Source organism: Tauraco erythrolophus, chromosome 13 (assembly GCF_009769465.1).
Source record: "Tauraco erythrolophus isolate bTauEry1 chromosome 13, bTauEry1.pri, whole genome shotgun sequence".
NCBI lineage: Eukaryota > Metazoa > Chordata > Aves > Musophagiformes > Musophagidae > Tauraco > Tauraco erythrolophus.
The window spans coordinates 20,278,026-20,298,308 of record NC_141477.1 but is presented as its reverse complement, the minus strand read 5'-3'; the positions used below and the strand labels follow the sequence as shown (position 1 = coordinate 20,298,308).

At 38.9% G+C, this 20,283-nt stretch overlaps 1 protein-coding gene across 1 annotated transcript in view; it reads right to left on the bottom strand.

Annotated features, from left to right (window-relative positions):
• Window positions 1-1,488: 1,488 nt before the first annotated feature.
• TMEM164 (transmembrane protein 164) overlaps window positions 1,489-20,283 on the bottom strand; it is a 38,886-nt gene continuing 20,091 nt past the window's right edge. Inside the window, exons 4-6 of the mRNA XM_009991362.2 lie at window positions 12,134-12,212; window positions 2,250-2,350; window positions 1,489-1,869 (exon numbers count right to left, since the gene is read on the bottom strand). Coding sequence (XP_009989664.2) covers window positions 1,663-1,869; window positions 2,250-2,350; window positions 12,134-12,212 — 387 coding nt within the window. The 3' untranslated portion in view covers window positions 1,489-1,662. The remainder of the gene's footprint in view (window positions 1,870-2,249; window positions 2,351-12,133; window positions 12,213-20,283) is intronic.

Genomic DNA, 20,283 nt, shown 5'->3' with positions numbered 1-20,283 from the left:
TACAGCATTATGCATACATATACACAGCAAGGCATGGAAGAAAGCCAGAACGTGGGACAACAGATTTCTGATTGAGGCGTACTCTTTTTTTAATCATACGGAGTGAAAAGAATTGAAGTAGCCATTTGTTCCCTCTCCAATGAAATTTTTTCCTTTTTAAAGAAGAAAGAAAAAAAAAAAGTCAACCACTTCTCATTCTCACTTTTCCTCTTGAGGTATAAAGGACTGTACCTTAACTTCAGAATATATCTTCAGGTGATCCAGCTGGAGGAGGTATGATGGTTTTGTTTTATCTTACAAGTCACAGCTTTGACAACGCAATGAATTATAAATTGCAACAAACTTTTACACAACAAAATTCCTGCAGCCCTGAAACACAACAGTCTGCGTAACAGAGTCCCAATTAACTACCTGGAGGAACACACTCAAGACTTCCCATCTTTCTGCCCAAGAGTTTCTCCTCTAGCCATGGAAAATTTGAGCAGGTACACACAGTTTACTGTTTATCATTCTGCCTATCTACATCCCGTTCTCCAAAAGTCGTGTGGACAGGAAGATTGAGTCACATACTAGTAAACTGGAACACTTTCTTTTCAGTAGACGTCTGCACTGATTTGACGTTCCTTTTTATACCTGTATTATAAAATCAGTATGCAGAATGTACTAGAGCTGTAGAGAGAGAACATAGTTTCATTTTGCTTTTTCACTAACCACTCTACTGAGTGAGGATCAGTGTAGAACACAAAGAAGGAATGTTTCAAAAGCTAATAAGTAAAAAAAGAACACTCTGATGTTTACATTGGACTTAGTATCTCCACTCCCTCTCCAGTCTAAGCTCAGTGAAAAAACTGTTTTGTTCAAAGTCAGGTCAGAACAGCAGCTGAAATATCTTATCATAGCTTACGCATAACATGGGCTTTTGAAATTACTTCAACATGGTGTTTTTCCACTCGCTCAAATAAAAGTATCTCCAAAGTGTCAAGATCTGATGGGACTTAGCCAGACAGATATTTATTCACAGCAGCTTAGAAATTAAGTAGTCGATTAAAAAAAAAAAAAAAGAAAGAAAAAAAGAAAAACCAACAGATTTTTGAATGAGTTATTGTTCCCCACCATTGTCAACCAGCTTAAAGAAAATACAGTAGAATCTCACTGGTTTACACTTAGGACTGGGAGATTAAGCGTACATCATTTCACTGTGACCTTTTTGCAACATTCAACTCAAGAGAGTTAAGCCAGGACGATGATGCACTTCAAGATGAGTTCTGTTCACATCAGTGGAGTGTTGTAATTCAGCTTTATTTCCTATCCTATGATGTAAGTGTACTTTAATGAAAAACAAGTCAAAACGAGGTAGCACTGCCACTCTTCGCTGGAATGTGGACAGATCCTGGCTTCATTTTAGACGGTGGCTTAGCAAGATTCTACTGTAATCTGCACAAAACGTATAAAACACGAACCTTTTCCAGAGTAAGGCCACTAATTTTGCCATTGGCAATAGGCAGTGAGAAACAGCAGTTAAAAAAACCTCACTTGATTATGGAGGTGTTTTGAGGCAAACTGTGGGGAGAAGTATAAACACATTGTCCTCTCATCCCTCCTCTTTGTTTTCCAGTATAAATATCTCTGCTTCCTGTACGCACTGCTCCTTGGGGAGAAACTTCAGTATATTTTCTTAGCTGGGAGTCTAAGCAAGTCCACGCTACATTTAAAGATGGGGACAGCACTGTAAAACAGTAGGATTACAAGCTTCCCATGAGTCATGGTCATGACAGTCTGATGTCCACATGCCCAGATTCGATACCAGGGCCCATAAAAAGGATCTGAGATGGCTGGGCACAACATGTTGTTCAAATTCACTTCCGTAACCTGAGAAAGTGACAACAAATTTATAAATTAATAATAATTTTGTGTTGCACTGATTCAGACACCTAAAATGGTAATTTTGAAATTACCATAATAATCAAAAGTGTTTAGGTGACAATCCTTTGTTCAACACAAGAAGGAAAGCCGATCCAAATTCAGTTGTGCATTTAATAGATGGATTTATGCAGGTACATAACCAATTTATGAAATATTTTACTGATACTTGTGAGATATGAGATACAAATGTCCATTAGAACATGCAATTAAAAATCTGCATGCAAGTAGTCTTATCCATATGTATCTGGACACTTTGAAAAACTTGTCAGTGTTTTCACTTTGAATGTACTTGCAAACTATCCATTTATTAACCTGTATTTACTTACCAATCCCAGAATCTGCAAGATGCTAAAATGATATACAAACATAAACCCCGTGGATAAAAGAGCCCACCAGAAATTGCAGAGTGGTTCTGGAGTGTAGATACCTTGAAAAGAAAGGAATACATTAGTATTCGGCTGAATTGCTGTGTCCATCAATCACTCATGATAATCCTCTCTTCTCCTCTGTGGATGTTAGGGCATCTGGTTTTAGCTGATAACCTACTCAATACCATTACAGTAATTAATATTCGAGAGCCTTATTTTATATCTGGAGTATCCTGACCAGTTTCTTCCTTCCTGCTGGTCCAGCAGGAAAATGTACAGTATGTTACCTCATTAAGCTTGCCTATTTTTCACCACTACTAGTGATTTTTTTATCTTTTTCTTCCTTCTACCACAGAAGTACTAAATGATTTTTAAATACAGTAATGGTATAAAATGAATCCTCAAAAATCAGATTATTTATACTTAAACACCTGCTTCTTACGGGGGCTGCCACTTCAGCATGCACAGAAGTAACCTGGGTAGTGGCAGTTCCTGCACAGCACATGTTTTGGAGCACAGCCTAATTGCCATTTCCTAATTTTATGATTGTTTAATAACTGTTAAAAAGTAACTTGCACCAATAATGCCTAGGAACAGAAAAGCTGTATAAAGTAGTCTATCTATTAATGACTGACTGTGTTTTTAAATGAAAACTGCTGTGGAGATCTTTTCAGATACATAACTACAAACAATTTTATAATCAGATATCACAGATATTGTAAAATATTTTTTCCCTTCAAATGAAGTAGCAGATATCACATTATTTCTGGGTTCACCTTTCTCTCTCCTCCTGAAACTGTTTACTGATGAAACACAATGTCACGTGAGCTAGAACGTACCAAGGAAATCGGATCTAATAAAAGGACATTTAGAGAGAAGACTATTTTGTCGAATTAAATATTCAAACATTATACGGTGAGAACGAAAACAGTTTATGGATTTCTCAATACTTTTACTAGCAGACATGAAAATTTCAGTGTAAGATACGGGGAAAATATTATTTTCCTTAATAACTTAACCTAGGAATGCAAAAGAAAAAGATGCACAAGGTCGTGCTGCTCAGCTGCTACAAGAAGTTGGAGAGTTTCAGACGATTAGAAAAATACACTAGCATTTATTATCTGCCTTTGTCTGCTCTCCGATCCATTATCTAATAAGAATTATTGGCATGTGTATCCAGTACTCAAAGGATGGCTTACAGCAGAGTGTGCAGTATTCACATCAGCCTTTGCTAGCTGCCACATTCAGGAATTACCAGGAAGATTCAGCAGACTTTGGCATACACTGCACGAGGCTACTGGGAACTCAAATAGCTACACATGGGCAGGTAGCTGTGACAGAACCGACCAGACTAAAGCTGCTGTAAGTATCCATATGTTTGGTGTCATATGTAGATAAAGGCAAATAACTGCTGTTACTTGGCTTTACCACACCGCCATACAATGGTGCATCCCGTCTCAGGTTTAAAATCCCTAGAGGACTGCTTTCTCAATCCCTGTTGCCCTTTTACAATTCTTTTCTGCATCATTTTCTTCCATAGTCTATACCCATCACGCCAGTTCAGATCGATTTTGCAGTAGCTACCTGAAATAATCTAATTGAAGTATCATTTTGTGAATGTTAAAAACTCAAAATTACCTACACTTTGTCTAAAACTGTACATCTGCTCATTGTCCACTCAAAATAACACAGCTTCGCTGTTGCTAGTCAACAGAGTGAGGAGCTGACTGTATATGCTTGAATGACAGCAGCAGATATGCATCCCATATATCACTCACTGACTTTAATGAGCAACAATATTAGTGTAATCACCCAAGACACAACTGCACGCCATGTTTTAGTACGCAAGCTGTGGCTTGGTGCAACCGTGATCAACATGAGCAGGGAAGCTGCTGCGAGAGCAGAAGGCAGTTTACAACATTTCTTATCCAGTGGGTAGGCAAAGGTCAGAAAAAGTGTCTAAACTATAAGCAAAATCCAAAGGTGAGAGTGAACTCTACACGAATAACGAAGTGGAGTGCTCCACAGGTAAAGGGAAAAAAATTCACAACAGTGTACTTCTTTGTACATACTTAGCAAGCATGATCTGAGAGCTGGTATCCTATTTAGAAACCAGTACAGGAGACCCTACTTAAATAGCAGTGATATTCATTAAACTGCACTGCCTGAAAACACCAGACACATGACACCACCTTGAATATGGTTTTTCATTACAGAGAGCAACAGAAGCAACTAGCCTTGGTGTCAGAGTTCAAGAGACCACGGCTCTATTTTTGGCTGCACCGACTTTAAGTGACCTGGTCAAGCTATACAGAAACTCTTTGTGCTGCCGCCTCAGCTGTAGAGTAAAGAAAATACTGTTTGACTTGCAAAGTTTTTTTGTATTGTCTTTGCAGTTAAAACTGCATGTTTAACCTAGATGCAAAACACAAAATAAAATTTAAATAAGGTATCTAAAACAGCTCCCAGGAACTGGCAAAATAGTGGTCTACCAAATTTGGTTTCACATGAACTTGCCTGGCTGGCAGTGCCCTGTCTCATTTCAAAAGGATTCGACAAAGCCTGAGAACAGATGGTACTAGTCTGAAGAGATAAACCCTCAGAAAAGCCAGAACCCAGAGACCTTGGTATTTGGGTGACTTACAGTGCAGGTAGTATAGAAACACTAAAACAAGACAAGTAAACCCAGTGATGAAGCAAGACTGGAGGGAGAAAGCAGTCATTAAAACACTACGGAAATTGTGCAAGATGACAAACATAGTCAGGGCATAATTTGGCTTTGAATCCAAGCTTCTCACATCCAGCTTCCGTCTAGTCAGGGAATCATATTTTAAAAGTCACTTAGGAGAGCTGTTCAGGTTCCTTCAGCACAGAATTTCACACTGCTACACCTCTCTCAGTTGCACAACTTTGAAAAATACATTAGCAACTCTCACCCTCTACAGACTTTTGATCTTGCTATATAATAGAAAAATCCCTCCTTGCTAGACTTTGCAATCCTGAAAATAATAGTGTTATTTTTCAGCACTATCATTATTTGGACATCAAGGGACAGAAAGGAAACCGTGACCTCCGCACAAAATCATTTCAGAGAGCTCTGAATTCCAAAGTGTGCTTTGGGAAACTAATTTTAAATTCATACCTGGGATATTTTCTGTACATTTCTCATTAGGTAAGCATCACTATGGATTTTATTACTCTACGGTCCCGCTATTCAACAAATGACTATTTAACAGAGCAGTGCGATCTATTTTCTGTACAACAGTCTGTTAACAGCAACATAACAAACAGGAAAACCGAGACCCAGCTGAGTGGTGGTTTGAATGGCCTGTGTTGGCTTTGGCAAAAGCTACTTGCTGCTTACACAGGAAATTGATTTCAATGGGTAGCACTGATTTCACTCTCTATGCACTAAGGATCGCGGACAATTCTGACATGTTAAGCACTTTCAAAAATTTAATCCAACTGCCAACCTGGCTCTAATCTCATTCTCAAAAATGCTCATGCCCCAAACAGTTGAGACTGTTCCAAATCACAGTCTTCCAAGTAGGCTGCATATTTGCTCTTGTGTTGAAATAGGATGGCAGTGGATATTTCATTTCAAATTAAACTTCATTATTTCAATAGCATTGATGAGAAGGATTTCATATAGATTGAAAAGTTTGAGGTTCATCATCTGCTTCTGCATGATTTGTTGATCATGAACATGCTAAGTGGTTAATTCTGCCATCTAGGAAATTGAAGCATGGCTTTAAAAAAATCTAAATATCAACAAAGAGATTCAATTTCTTTTACACTGCTTCCCCCCCACAAAGACTTGTGCTAGTTCTAGTGTTCTTTCAAACTATTATTTAAAGTTCTCAAAACAGGCTTGTAAAAATTTGAACACAACTTAATAGAAAGTGATATGCCTTTTATATTTCTGTGAAAACACAACACAGGATAAAATTATTCCTCTGTTTGAATTAGAGAATTAGAACCTAAACACAGTACAATTTTTTAATTTAGTAGGGTGTTAAAAGAATCTTTTTCCTAATTAATGTCTTGCTTTCATTCCCACTACATTTGATAGAGCTTTACCAGTTTTCCAGCCCAGCACACTCTCCTTCAGTGGTCTCACAATTACTGGTAGACCTGCTTAATCCAAAACTCAGAGCAACTATTACAATTCCTTCATTTTCAAGCTTATAAAAATGTGAGGGCAAATTTATTTCCATTTTATTTCCCTTGATCAAAGGGTTAAATTCTAGTAGTGTGGCCTGTTGAGCTAGCCTAGAGACCAAACTTCCTTTCCAGAGGAAAACAGGAAAAATGTTCTGAAGAGGATAAGCCTGAAATCCACTGTTTCCCCTACAGCTGTTCTGAACCTACGTGTAGATTTCAAAACACTACCTTATGCCAGATTTTTATTTCCCCTCAATGCCAGCTCTTCTCATCAGAATCAGCTCAGACAGGGGGCTTGTATTACCTGCTCTTGTCAGGAACCATTTTTTATATTCCATAAAGAAGCAGCAGCAGTTTTTCCTCTTCTTTCATACAGTAGTAGTTCTTCCATATACTGGTACACATCCTCCTAAACAACTCTATCTCATAGAGAGAGAGATGTCTTTAACAGACCTCGGGCCCACTCAGAGGATGCCACATTAGCTTCCTTATTTAGTTTTAAGTGTTTTGTAACAGGCCACCATAGTTCCAAAGGAACTGTAACTGCCCAGTGCACAAAGCTCAGAGAGTCACAGGACAGAGACATGTGCCCCCCCTCTTCCTCTCCAGCTCTCTTAAACCAAACAAGACCATCCTGAAATGATCAAGCTGCAGAGAGACTGCAGCATGAGCCTGCAGCCAGAGCAGCAGCTGTGGCTGAACAGTGCCATGCTACCCTGCTGCTCAAGGTGCCATAGGACCAGCACAGCTGGACAGCAAACCAGGCGTTTATTTCTGTCTAATGCATGGGATTCAGGAGGCAGAGAAAAGCTGGAGTAGGAACGTGGAAGCTGCCGGCAGGAGAATAGCACATGAGAGTTGTCAGGTCTCCAAGTAATTAAGAGTTTCAGTGAAAGAGCTGTGCTGCACATTATCAAGCACTGCACTGAGGATGGAGATGAACTAGATTTATGGCTACTTAACTATATTCAAATATATAGTGATTTTTTCCCAGGATTACTACTAAGGTATATAATAAAGCCTGCTTTATAACTCATGTAAAAGCTAAGGAAAGATGCAGTTAAATACAGGTAAGTAACATACAGCAAGTCCCAACAGCCAGTGGAAAGCACAAGTTTAGATCCACAATTGCTTTAATTGCACTTTCCTAGATTACAACCACAGGAAAAATGATCCTTTTGCCTGTACTTGGTATCCATGTTCTACATCTTACAACTCAGCCCAGCTTCTTAGGTAAGGAACGCTGCACTGCCCTTAAGGAAGCTGGCTATGCAGAGCTGCTGTCCATCTATCCGAAGTGCGACAGAGGCACGCACCGTGCAAGGGGAAAAAAGAAGAAAAAAAAAAAAATCAACTTCTGACTTTCTGCCAAAGCCATAGAACTTCATCTCTTCTGGTACCACTTTGGAAGACACTTAAATCAAAAAAGAAAAAGGCTTTATGACTTGAGTCAGAAAGAGAGTTTCTTTATTGCTTATAAAGATACAGCACTTGCCTTACAAGCTGAAAATTCTGACTCTACTCCCAGCAAAAAACTCGCCCACTTAATTCTTTAGGGTGTATATATCTGTCCTGTTGTGCACGGCTGTACCACAGTGAATCAGCTCTTAAAATACATGGGGCCAGACCACAGGACTGTCCAGAATTTGCAAGGCCATCACTGTCAGTTTTGGCTTCAAAAGAAAATTCCTCCACACTCCTCGCTCCTCCAAAAAATAATATACAACCAAATCAATTTACTCTCTCCACACTGTGGACAATCTGCATTTTAAATGTAGATTTTTTAAGAATTTGCATAGCCATTTTGACAGAGTGGATGGTGAAGGCCATCTCCTCCTGCAGGGAGGAGGGTCAGAAACACAACCATTCAGTCACACCAATACAAAGGCATCCGATTAAGCATACATGATATCCTAGAGCTTCAGGTACAGCTGTTTGTACACCACATTGCTCCTTAAATTGACCAAATGCCAAAGAAACCTCAACACCAACACCCTTTTCTACTTCCTTAACTTATTAAGTCAACTAAATAATGCTGGATATCTCAAAACACAAGAAAGGTTATCTCCTGAACTCCACTGCTGGAGAGCTGCTATAAATTAACCCTTATTTCAAACTGTTGTGGAATTATATCATTTGCTCACAGCACTCAGGAAATAACAATTCCACTTTGATTAAACTTCAGTATGATTTAATGCTCTGAAATAAGGTGTACATCTAATCTTGTCAAATCCATCTGGAAATCTGGCCAAACTAGATTAAGGACCAAGACAGTCAAGAACTGTGAGTCTCTAAGGCTGGTACAGTGTAAACTAGATTTTTTTTTTTTTTGTTACGTTAAGAGTCTATAGTTAGAAAAACTAAGTTATCCTGAACACCACTAAAGGTCTCTAATGCCTTAATCTTAGAAGGTCCGGTTGAAATTGTGGCAGTTTGAGACGTCACACTTCCTCAACTGCCATCTCCCTAAACCTTCTATCAGCATCTGTATCCCAGTAGAGTAAAGTATAATTTAATTATCTGAGCACACTCATATGCTTCAGAAGACCAGCTTAGTTGTAGAGGAAAGTGGTGTGAGGAGTTTTTCAATGAAGGGGTAGGTTCCATGGTCTAAATCTGCACTGCTGTGGTTCCCATCTTCTTCCTTCCACCTTGACAATTCATTCATTGCACCTCCCTTTTGCAAATCCTAGCACTAATCTGATGCAACAGTAAACCAATCCAGAAGCTACAAAAGCATTCATACTTTTTTGACAGGGAAGCAAGGGTCTCACCTCCTAAGGACACAAGAAAACAGTGATCTACAGCTCCAGTTCAGCCTATCCAACTATTTCAGGAATGCTGTATCCTGCCCAGATGCATACTGTAATTTCTGGCAGGGTTCACAGGTGATACAAGGTGAGATCACTCAACAAAGGACCTGCCAACTGCAGCTATACTTCATGTAAGAACTATCTTGAGTTAGGAATCTTGTATGCTGGCCTTTTCCATCTGCACTACATCTATTTTGCATGAGAGCCTCTTATTGCAGCCGAGAAAGATCTGAGCCACAGTGCAAAAGCATTTATTTCATCTAGCCTGGCACGCATGTGTATGTATACACACATATGTGCACTTGCAAATAAAATATGCTAGAAAGGGAAGCATGGAAATTTATATTCAGTCAGTACAGAGGGAGGGAAAGGGAAGAAGAAAAGAGAGGTCTTAATCCCCAAGAGGCAATATATCCGTGAGCTTCAGTGAGTTTCCTGTGCAAGTGGGGAACTGAAGCCTGAGTTCTGAACAGCTCTTTCATCAATTGGATCCTAAGCACGGAAAAGCCTCCGCACTTCAATGGTGGGGGACATGAAGGTGATGCTGCCAGTGCAACACGACCTGTCTGCACTGCTGTAATGAACAGCAGGGAGAGAAAAAACCTGAATTATTACAGCCCTTGATTAATGCCACCCAGGTTCCTTTCAAAAAGGAAACACTTCAACAAGAAATTGAATGTGTGTGTATGACTGGTGTGATACTTGATTAGCACATCAACAAACTTGGACATGCAGTTCTGTATAAAATGAGCCTTGAATCAACTCTGCTGCAGGTGTTCTGCTCAACCCTCCTTTGGGAAATGTTAATATTATGATTGAGATCCTATTAAGGTCATCAGCAATATTGGCAGATTCCCAATGAAACTGAAGCAGCATATTTTTCCATATAAAATCCATTCCTTTTCATTTTTCCAGTTTTACTGCCCTCAATTACTCCGGATCATAATCTATAGATTCACTGATGGAAATTTCTGTTTAAAATACAGAAATAAAGCTGCATGCTGATCAACACCGCAGATGAAAAAGCAATTTTCACAAGACATAGTTAGAATAAAGGCTGTGATCTACTCAGAAAGTACTTTAAACAAAGGTGCTAGTGAAATGACAAAACATTAACAAAAGGTTTTAGGTTGACTAATTTTCCATCAAAAAATCATACATCAGGTCTCCTGTGGCACTAGCCGTAACTACTACAAAAGTCCAAGGGGGGTTTTGCTGACAAAGTGTTACAGTCAGTCGGGTGATCAGCAGCCAACTGCGTAAGAAACGGAGCAGTTATTAGCTACACAGCCCAGGGCAATCCCAATTGATTTATTTTAGTCAACTAAGTTCTCTTAGAAATTTCACTGCTATCGTGTCAACATTAGATGGCAGCAAACACCTGTAAGTTAATGAAGGGCAAAAATTTAGAAAACTGCACTAGGGTGACAACTGCACACCACAGAGCCTTTCAAACTGCACGTACAGTCCTATCAGCCCCAGAAAACAGATGTTGAAAAACCCAGAAAACCTTTACTGGAAAACAAACAAAAAAACAAACCAAACCACACAACAACAAAAACAAAAATCAAAGGAACAAATCAAGTGATAAGTGACATCCAGGGCCAAACTATAAAGCAAAAGAAATATGTGTCTTACAATGACGTTATCTGTGAACCTCAAGGTCATCAAAAGAAATGATTTAATGACATCATAAGAGCTTGGTTTATCATTGCCTACAGTGTACTACACGCTGTTTACACTCCCACCCCCCTTCTGCAATGATTACCAGTTTGTGTAACTTCTACGACTATACTGCATTGTAGCATAATTTGCCAGAATTCTAAGACATCAAAGATGGATTAAAATTAAATGCGGGTGGCATATTTCTCTGGTAAGAAAAAAAATCAGAATGATCTTTTGAAGTATGACACTTCACTTTTTCTTTTGAATCATTTTTATTTAGTTTCACTCAGCAGTGGAAAAGCAAGAAGGTTACAAACCTCTAGTGAAATAAGTGTGAAGAATTGTAAGTGACTGCTGGTATAAAATACGAAAGATTGACCAGAAGAGGCTGACTATGCTTGTTCTGAGCATTTGCCAAATTGTATCCCTGTGCTTCACATCACATCCTCGGGGTTTTCATTAAAGGCTACTGAACATCTGGACCATAAATTATCATCTTTTATTTCCTGGCTGAAACAATTCAGCTCTGCTAGAAAATGCAGGTGGAGGCATGTGAACACTAGAGGGGGCAGAGCATCACACCAGATGAATACACACTGTGTTCCCTTCTGCCCAGCGACCCCGAGAAAAATCACTGTCCCGTGGAACAATCTGGGATTCCCAGATTTACTGAACTAGTTATTATGGTGGAAGTGATTGCAAGATAGTAATCTTGTCAGAAGAGATAACAAACTAGCTCATTTCACTAATACATTTCATTAGAGCTTCAGAATTTCAGGAATTTATCTAACTAGCCGACTAATATTTACACGGGGATATAGCTTTTTCTTCAGCTCATTTCAAGTTGCAGTACTTCTCAAGAGACATCCAAGAAGGCAAAAGTCTTAAAAATACATCCCAACAACAACTTAGAACATCGCAAGGTGACAGAGATGCTACTCAAGAAGACTGTGCACATTATGCAAGTACATTCTTGATATCCCTTTGGGCAAAAGACCTTTTTTTAATTCCCATTCCAGTGCCTGACACAAGTCTTTGTTACCCAGGTTACAACTCCAACATAACACCAGAAACTATTAAGTAAAAACATGGAGAACATTGGTAAAAAAGAGTGAGAGTAAAGCCTGTGGAAACCATTAAGCACTGTTTTTTCATTGCATAGGACCAATTCAATACAGATAGAGTAAATTGCCAACCTACCTCCTTTCCGCAGCAGATAGATGGGCACAACATAAAGCATCAAATGCTGGATGTAATAAATTTCCATTTCAAATGGAAGCTGTGGAACAAGGAAAAATTTGTAAATCTTTTTCATCACTAACCAAGTTACAATGAACCATTCTGCTTATGACCCCTGACAATCCCTTCAAGTTCAGTTATTTTATCACCTATCCACGTTAACGAAGAGATTAATGGTCAGTGCTTGGAAAGTGCAGCCAGCTGTACCCACTCCATTCTCCTTGCCACAAACACAATACAGCACTTCAAGGAGACAATTCTCAAAATTAGCCAGAAGCACAACAAAGGAGTAACATAAGATTACTCTTTTCCCTTTTTTTAGTTAGCATAAATTACCAGTAACAATGCAAAACCCTAAAGTAATCAAACCAGAAACTATACACACCCATATGACAGTAGCCTATTTGGAAAGAAAAGATAATTGCTACCTTTTGAGTGATAGAACTCTACAAATTAGGTCTTTTATATATAAAAATATATTAAAAAATATATAAAAGTAATTGCAGAGAAGGCCTGTGCAAAAATCAAAAGACCTGATTTATAGCAATTTGCATGCTAAGCTTCACCAAACATAAAATAAAATAAATTACAAAATAATCAATATTAATTAGTTTTAAAGAGAAGCTGCAGAAGAATGTATGTAAACAAGTTACCAGTTAGTAGTAAAACAGGTATTTCTCACCTGCTGACAACTTTTGGGAAATTACAATGTCATTTGTGTGCTTAGTTGAATTCACATTACTTCTTAGAGGAGAAGTGAGACAGACTGTGCTAAAATAATACTGTACTAAAAATAACTTGAACCACAACTCTGAGTTTAATTTGAGCCCCTTAATCCAGACCGAACTAATTCTAGCTCTTTATCAGTTAGAAAAGGTGATGCACTGTATTTGAAAGTTATTCCCATCTGTAAATGCCTTTGCCTTTTTTTATTTGTTAAAGCAACACATTTGAAGCTGTACAGTAGTAGGAAAGATTCAGATTCAAAATTCAGAATTCAATTCTTGCTGCAGATCACTTACAAAGCTGAAAAGACACACTTTTCCGTTATTTTTCAGAAGACAAAACTGGACAATACCACCAGACAAGTATGAAATCTCACGGGAGTAACACAAAGCCATCAGCTTTGGTTCAAATGCAGACTCATTCTATCATTCTACAGGCTAAAGTGAATCCAGATGCAAGTCCTACCATCATGGCATGTCTGTTGGGGAAAAAAAAAAAAGAAAGGAAAAAGCTTTCCTTTTCTATTATTGTTCTGAGACACTTAAGTCACAGCATTGAAACAGAAACATTACAAAAATTTCTACATCAACAGAAGTAAAGAGAGGATGAAATCGAGTTTAGTTTTCTTCCTAAACAGCAGTCAATAAGCAGCTGGTTAATTAATATAGCCATCTTTTAAATTCAACAGCAATTCTTATATCCTGTTTTGAATGTAAAAGATGCTAAAACCAACAGCTGGATTTTGCTAGTCCTGGCATACTCCAGCTGAACACCATCAGTGTCGTGATTGCAACTTCCAAGATGTTCAGCCAACCCTCATGAGACTAAGCTAAAAAAAAAATCTTCCAAAAATCCACTGGATTATTTTATTCCAAGTATTCTATATCAAAACACAAACACAAGCAAGATAATGGTATGCAAAAGTAAGAACTTCATGGAAATTGTGAGGCTTCTTGAATCTGAAACTTTTCTGCTGTCTCTTGTTGAAAGACATAGAGGACAAAGTGAGGGAATTAAAATTACCTGGAAAGAGGTAAAGCAGTTTTCCTAGCTGGAGAAAAAGCTGTTCCCTCTCCCAGCTGGAAGAGGCACACTTCAGAAACAATAGCTCCCGATACAAACACCACAAGGTGAGGCCCTCACTCCTGCCAAGGAGCATTCTCTATTTAGTATCTGTGGTTTCGTAAGAGCTTCCACACTCGCCGCGTTGTGAGCGGCAGTTACACAAACACTACGCTCAGGACACTGTGGCCAACACAGCAACAGTTGTTTTGCTGCAGTAGTGTTGACAATATTTTTTTTCCTGTAAAACAAAACATCTTTTTTTCACTATAAAAGATTGCTTGTTCTGAAGCCTGGCTAATTATGCAAGTGCATTTCCTGGTATAGAGCTGCAAAAGCAGAATTTCTGTACAACCAAGCGCTCAAGTTGTACAGCCAGGCTACAGCAAACAGAAAAAGAACAAACACAAGATGAACTGTAAAGTTGCACTGAGCAACTGACTCACCTAGCTCTAAAGGTCTCGTCTATAAATTGTTTTATCAATAAAACATCCACCCACAGATAGCAGACAGGTACCTTTTATATGCACAGAGAAACTGCAAGTGAAGACAAGGTACGAGGGTTCACCCATTGATCCAGGATTTAAAGAACCTTTTTGTGAAAACAAACAAGCACTCCAGCAAGTGGTAAAGTTTGAGAAATTAAAAAAATCAAAGCAACACTTACTCACAGAACAAAGTAAGTCAAAATATTGAGTTGGTCCCTCTAATAATATTTGACCACAAGCATCAGCAAAGACCACATGTATTTAAACCCAGACTCCAACAATCTCCAAAGCGGATCCTCTTCTTCAACCCCAAGAGACTTGTCCTCTCCTGTCACTGTGCAAACCCAGCAGCCCCTCCAAAGAGCCGTCAGTATTTCCCTAGTAACAAACCAGTGGTGGTCACAGTACATTTCTTTGACCACACCTGTCCCCAGAGAGATTCAGAACCACTGGATATTTGTTATCAAGACAGACTCATGTGAACTCTGTATATTAATTGTCAATTTATTTTTTTTGTACTAAACTCCTATCTCCCTTACCAGCTACCAGCATCACTCTTCCTGCATTTCATCTTGTTTCCCTTATTCAGGATCTTAAAACAACTAATGGCACAAGACAAAAGGACAAACTACCTATTTTTTCTTCTAACTTATTTTCTAGGCTCCCTTAACAGCTTAAATGAATACAGAGGACAGGCTACTCTGTTACTCAAGACAATAAGTAAGTTTTTCTCCTTAATGATTCTTGTCTGTGGCGAAACAATATGCTTCATCCATTCCTAGGTTTTAACACTGAGGTAAAATCATGTATGTTTCAAAACACACCACGCTAATACTGACATACACAATTCCACTAACATAGAAGATCAAAACACGCTAACAAAGTACTCTGAAAAGAAATACTCAGACTATTCACTTTTTACATTTTTAATGAAGCTTCTGTTAGAAAATAAAAGTGTTTTGTTCCTCCAGGAAGAGTTTGGCTCAAAGCAGCCATGTGTGCTTCCAGCCCCCCATCAGCCTGGTATGATGCAGATTGAGCAGTGCCACATTCCCTGGACACATGCTAAAGGCCCTCTGGAAAGTACCAGGAATAGTGAGCCAGCAGTAGACCTCCACCCTAGGAACAGGTGAGTTATGTACAGTTGTACTAGTCTAGCTAAACTCCTAGCAGCTGCTTACATGGTTTGCGAGACTGTGGAAAGGAGAAAGTGTATTTCGAAGGATTAGAGCTCACCCTTGCATCTCTGAGCATGAAGAGTCACAACCATCGACAGCAGTCCTCTGAGCACGTACCCGATGTCCTAACCTAAACCTGCCACTGCCCTAAGGAAACAAGTAGGTCTTTCCATTGACTGTGCTAAGCTTTACTGCTGTCTTAGAGATATTTCTAAAGTTGAGTTCAAAAGTCAGATATTCAGATGAGAGTTTGCCCCAAAAGTGTATGGCACACAGTGCGAGTTTAAACCCACTCAGAGACACGGCAGTTGGTCTCCAGTGGGGTAGGAGGTTACCACTTTGCTCTGTTTTCTGAAAGTAGTGCTCCTTCCTCTGTTCATTATTTACATCTTGGCCTTATATTTCCAACAACAGCTCAAGCACTGTATGTACTGTGCAAGAGATCTCCCTCCATCACCCTTTACAAAGATTGCAGAGTATGGCAGAAAAAAGAATAGAAGGAATTCAAGTCCCAGCATATTTAGGATGCGATAGCAAATTAATTACTTGGCAAAGAAGAAACAGCTGCCAGAGAAGCTTAGAAGAATGGTCTAAAAATGGACACAAAGACTTAGAAGAAAACAAAACCCACACACAAGTGGCATTTGGAAAACAGACTATTTCCAGTCTTACCAGGACTCATTTCTCCAGCATATATCCAAACTGTCAACCAACCAAGAACTTAACCCATGCTCAAGTTATTGTTACATTACTTGGGCAGTTCTGCAACTCAGGCATCATCTTATAGATCTAGCATAGATCAGAAAGACATTCCCATGTATTTTAATACTGAGAAAGAGTGGACTGTGGAAAAAAAATTATTATTGGCAGTAATGTTAACAGCAAAACCCCTTGAAATAAAGTAGTAGAGCTGTCACCCATCTGCATGCCGGTTGAAAGCAGCACCCCAGATTTTATTTGCAACAATTCCTTTTCATTATATTTCAGAGGCAGAGTGTTTCATTCCAGTTTCCTGCCACTCACCTGCTTGTCTGTAATTGATACGAACATATGTGGACGAGTCCCAATAAACAATCTCTGTTTCAAGTAGGCGTCTCAACCAGTATCCACCCTCGCAGCTGTTCTACACAATCCAGTCAGTGCAGGGAATTATAGTTCCTTTAAAGTATCATTAATCGATCAGTTTTATCAATCTATTTTATCTAGTTCTCATTTTCAATTAATCCTGTCAGAATGGGGCATATATACAGGGGGAAAGAACCAGGATCCGTACCTGCTCCCAAAGGCAGCATTAGCATGCACGAGCTGTGTAACTCATGAGTTCACAGAAGAGCATCACTCTTCACTCTGAGGAGGAGGATGTTCCGAGTGACGGTGTTTGCCTTCCCAAGTCACCGTTACACGTGACAGAGCCCTGCTTTCCTGGAGATGGCTGAACACCTGCCTGCCCATGGGAAGGAATTCCTTGGTTTGCTTTGTTTGCGTGTGCAGCTTTTGCTTTCCCTGTTAAACTGTCTTTATCTGATCCCACGAGTTTTCTCACTTTTACCCTTCCGGTTGTCTCTCCCATCCCACTGGTGGGAAGTGAGCGAGCAGCTGCGTGGAGCTTAGTTGCCAGCTGGGGTTAAACCACAACATTTGGCCTGCCACTACAGAGGATGATGCTCACCAAGAAAATGAGGAAAAGGCATTGTTCAGTGCACTGCTGATCTCAACTGAACGCATTTGTTTTGACTTTTACCAGTGTTTTGAGTATTTGACTAGCACTATATTTGATGTTTATTGCGTCTCATAAAAAGGCACCACTGTCTTCTCGTCACTCAATTTGATTATACAAACCATCTCCTGTTAACAACACAATGGACACAATCAAGCATTTGTAGAGTCGCATCCAAAACCAGGAATCATATGAGATAAATAATACCCATTTCAGACATAGTATATTTCCAGTTCCTCTAGAGATAATATTAAGACTACTTATCACTGTTGGCAGAGGTAGGTTTACATTACAAAATAAAAGCGTGGTTGCAGGCTGCACTTACACGCCCATACCATTTTAATGCACATAGCACAGGTAACTGCCAAGAGATGCAGGAACTTTGGCTTTAGCACCTACCAAAAACCAAAGCGCTCTCTCTCAGCAGCCCCCAATGAGCAACTGTTCCCTTATTTTTCCTTCTGCCAGTTAGATTAAGCCAACTTAGATATGGTGTAACGTGCTACCATAATCTATTCCAACTGGCTGTGTTGGCACAGGCATTTCAGGCAAACTATTTAGTTCAGGGAATTATCACCTGAACAGTCACCAGAACTGCAGCAGGCCATGATCGTGGTACGACAGAGTGCACTGTCTATACGGCTCAGAGTATGATTCTGTTCCTAAAACAGATTTAGAACGTGTACCTCTCAAGCCAAATAGTTCTAATAATAGAACACAGCAGCTTCTGCAAACATTAAAACTGCCCCATCTCAGCTGAGTGAGCAGGGACAGCAAGTCCAACACCTCTGGGACATGTCCTGTTTTTCACTTTATCTATATCAACAGTTTCAGGACATCAGCTTACAAAAAAAACCCACTTTCAAACCAGTGGAAAGAGTTTGCTTTAAAATTTGATTAATGCAATATGAAAGTTCAATCAAAAACAGTTACTCTCCAAACACTTGGAGTCTTTGAGACAGACAAATGAATTTACTCACATAGCTAGGTTATCAGGACCTAAACTATATTTCATATAATACAAATACAGAGTAAAAAGAAATCTTTCTACTCCTGTATATCCTCTTATACCTTTCTAGGCTTCCACTTGGGAACCTAACAATTCCATTCCCTTAGCATCATCTTCTCTATTTACTTAAAGGTCATAAAAGATTACCCTGTTTTCCATGTGAATTGTTAATGCTGACCAAGAATGATTTGCATCATGAGAAAGGAATGAAATTATAATAGAAAATTAAAATACCCTTTTATTTCTAAAAGGGTAATAATAACTCACAAAAACATTAACTAAATAAGAAATACACTGTTTTGTCTTTATCAAATGACTATTCCAACGCACAAAATTTAACTCCATCAGCACATCGTAAATATTGTAGCAAATAACAGGAATATTTAGTTGCCAAATAAATACAAGTGGGTGAATCTGTTGCTCAAGACTGTTAATTGCTGGCACTTCAACATCATGCCAAGGCAGGAAAATATTTTCTTGGCAAGAACAGAACAGTCTGACCTCATCCTTCAGGCTACGGGTTTTTTTTGGAACACTCTTCCAGGTACCCATTACAGTCCAATAAGATTTTTAACTAGTATAGTGTCACTGAAAGGGTAAAACGACAGAAGGTAGAAACTTTCTACTGTAGTTTCGATTAATATCTCAACTCTCCATCTCCACTGGCAACAGATTAGTATTTAAGAATAGTTTTGAAATGACTGAGGTTCTAAAAAAATTTTAACATATACATTACAAGACAATGGAAAGTGCCAAATTATGCTAGAAGCTTCCAAAAAACTTCTTTCTCAGGATAATGTAGTATTGGATCATATATACAAAAAGAATACTTACATATATACAAAAAGAATGTTACATTAAGAATGTTAACATAATTGGTAGCAAAAATACATGACCCTAACAGACTGGCACAAAACACTGTAAGAGGCGTTGTGGAAATTACTTTGAACTGGTCAACACTTGGAACCAAAATCCTGCCACCCATTAGTTTCTAAACAAATATCCATCAGCTGGTGAAGTAATGATTATCTTTCATTCTGTATCATCTCCCTCTTGCCCCTTTCAGATTATTGATATGTACATCTAATATTTTATCCTGCATCTCACTGCTTTCATCTCCATAATGATACACAACTTACTAGCTAGAATGTACACACCTACTGCTGAACTTGCTAAATTAACAGGTTTCTCCAAAAAGAGACTGCAGCTCAACAGTAATCACCTGCTGCCTGGAAGATAACTAATAACACGGAAGAGAGAGGTTTAGGGAAACATCAGCTGAAGACAATGAAAACTACCTACAACAAGACAACATCCAGGTGTATATCAAATAACTCACAAGGATAAAACACATTTTACACAGTGAAAGGTAACAGCGAGGCATTTTGGTGCTCACAGCAGTACATCACTTTGGTGCAATCTCTCAAAGCGATGGGAGGCAACAGCTTTCTGCTTTCCAATTTCCACTGACCTTGGAAGTCTCCGCCCCAGACATCATCTTCCTCCTCACTTCGAAATTAAGAGTTGGGTTAGGTGCCCAATTTTTCATGCTCTTTGTGCCACACATTAGATATTCCAACTGTTTACAGACTTAACTAAGTATACAAAATTGTTGTATGAAACATGTACAAACCAAAATATATCTTAAAATATTATAAAATGGAAATTAAAAAGTCGAGGCATAGAGACACAACAATTCTTGGCTGAATCAAAAGTTTTTCACTTAGATACTACAAACCAGAGCAGACGGCACAGACAAAATCATTGTGATTTTTTGAATTTCCCACTAAGTTTTGAGAGGCATTTATTGCTTTCAGGACAATGTCCATGTAAACAATTACGATGACAGTTGCAGAGCAGAATATATGTCTACTACGAGAGAATCTGGGTCAAAGCAGCAGTGCTATAAAACATCACCCACGTTATCTTGT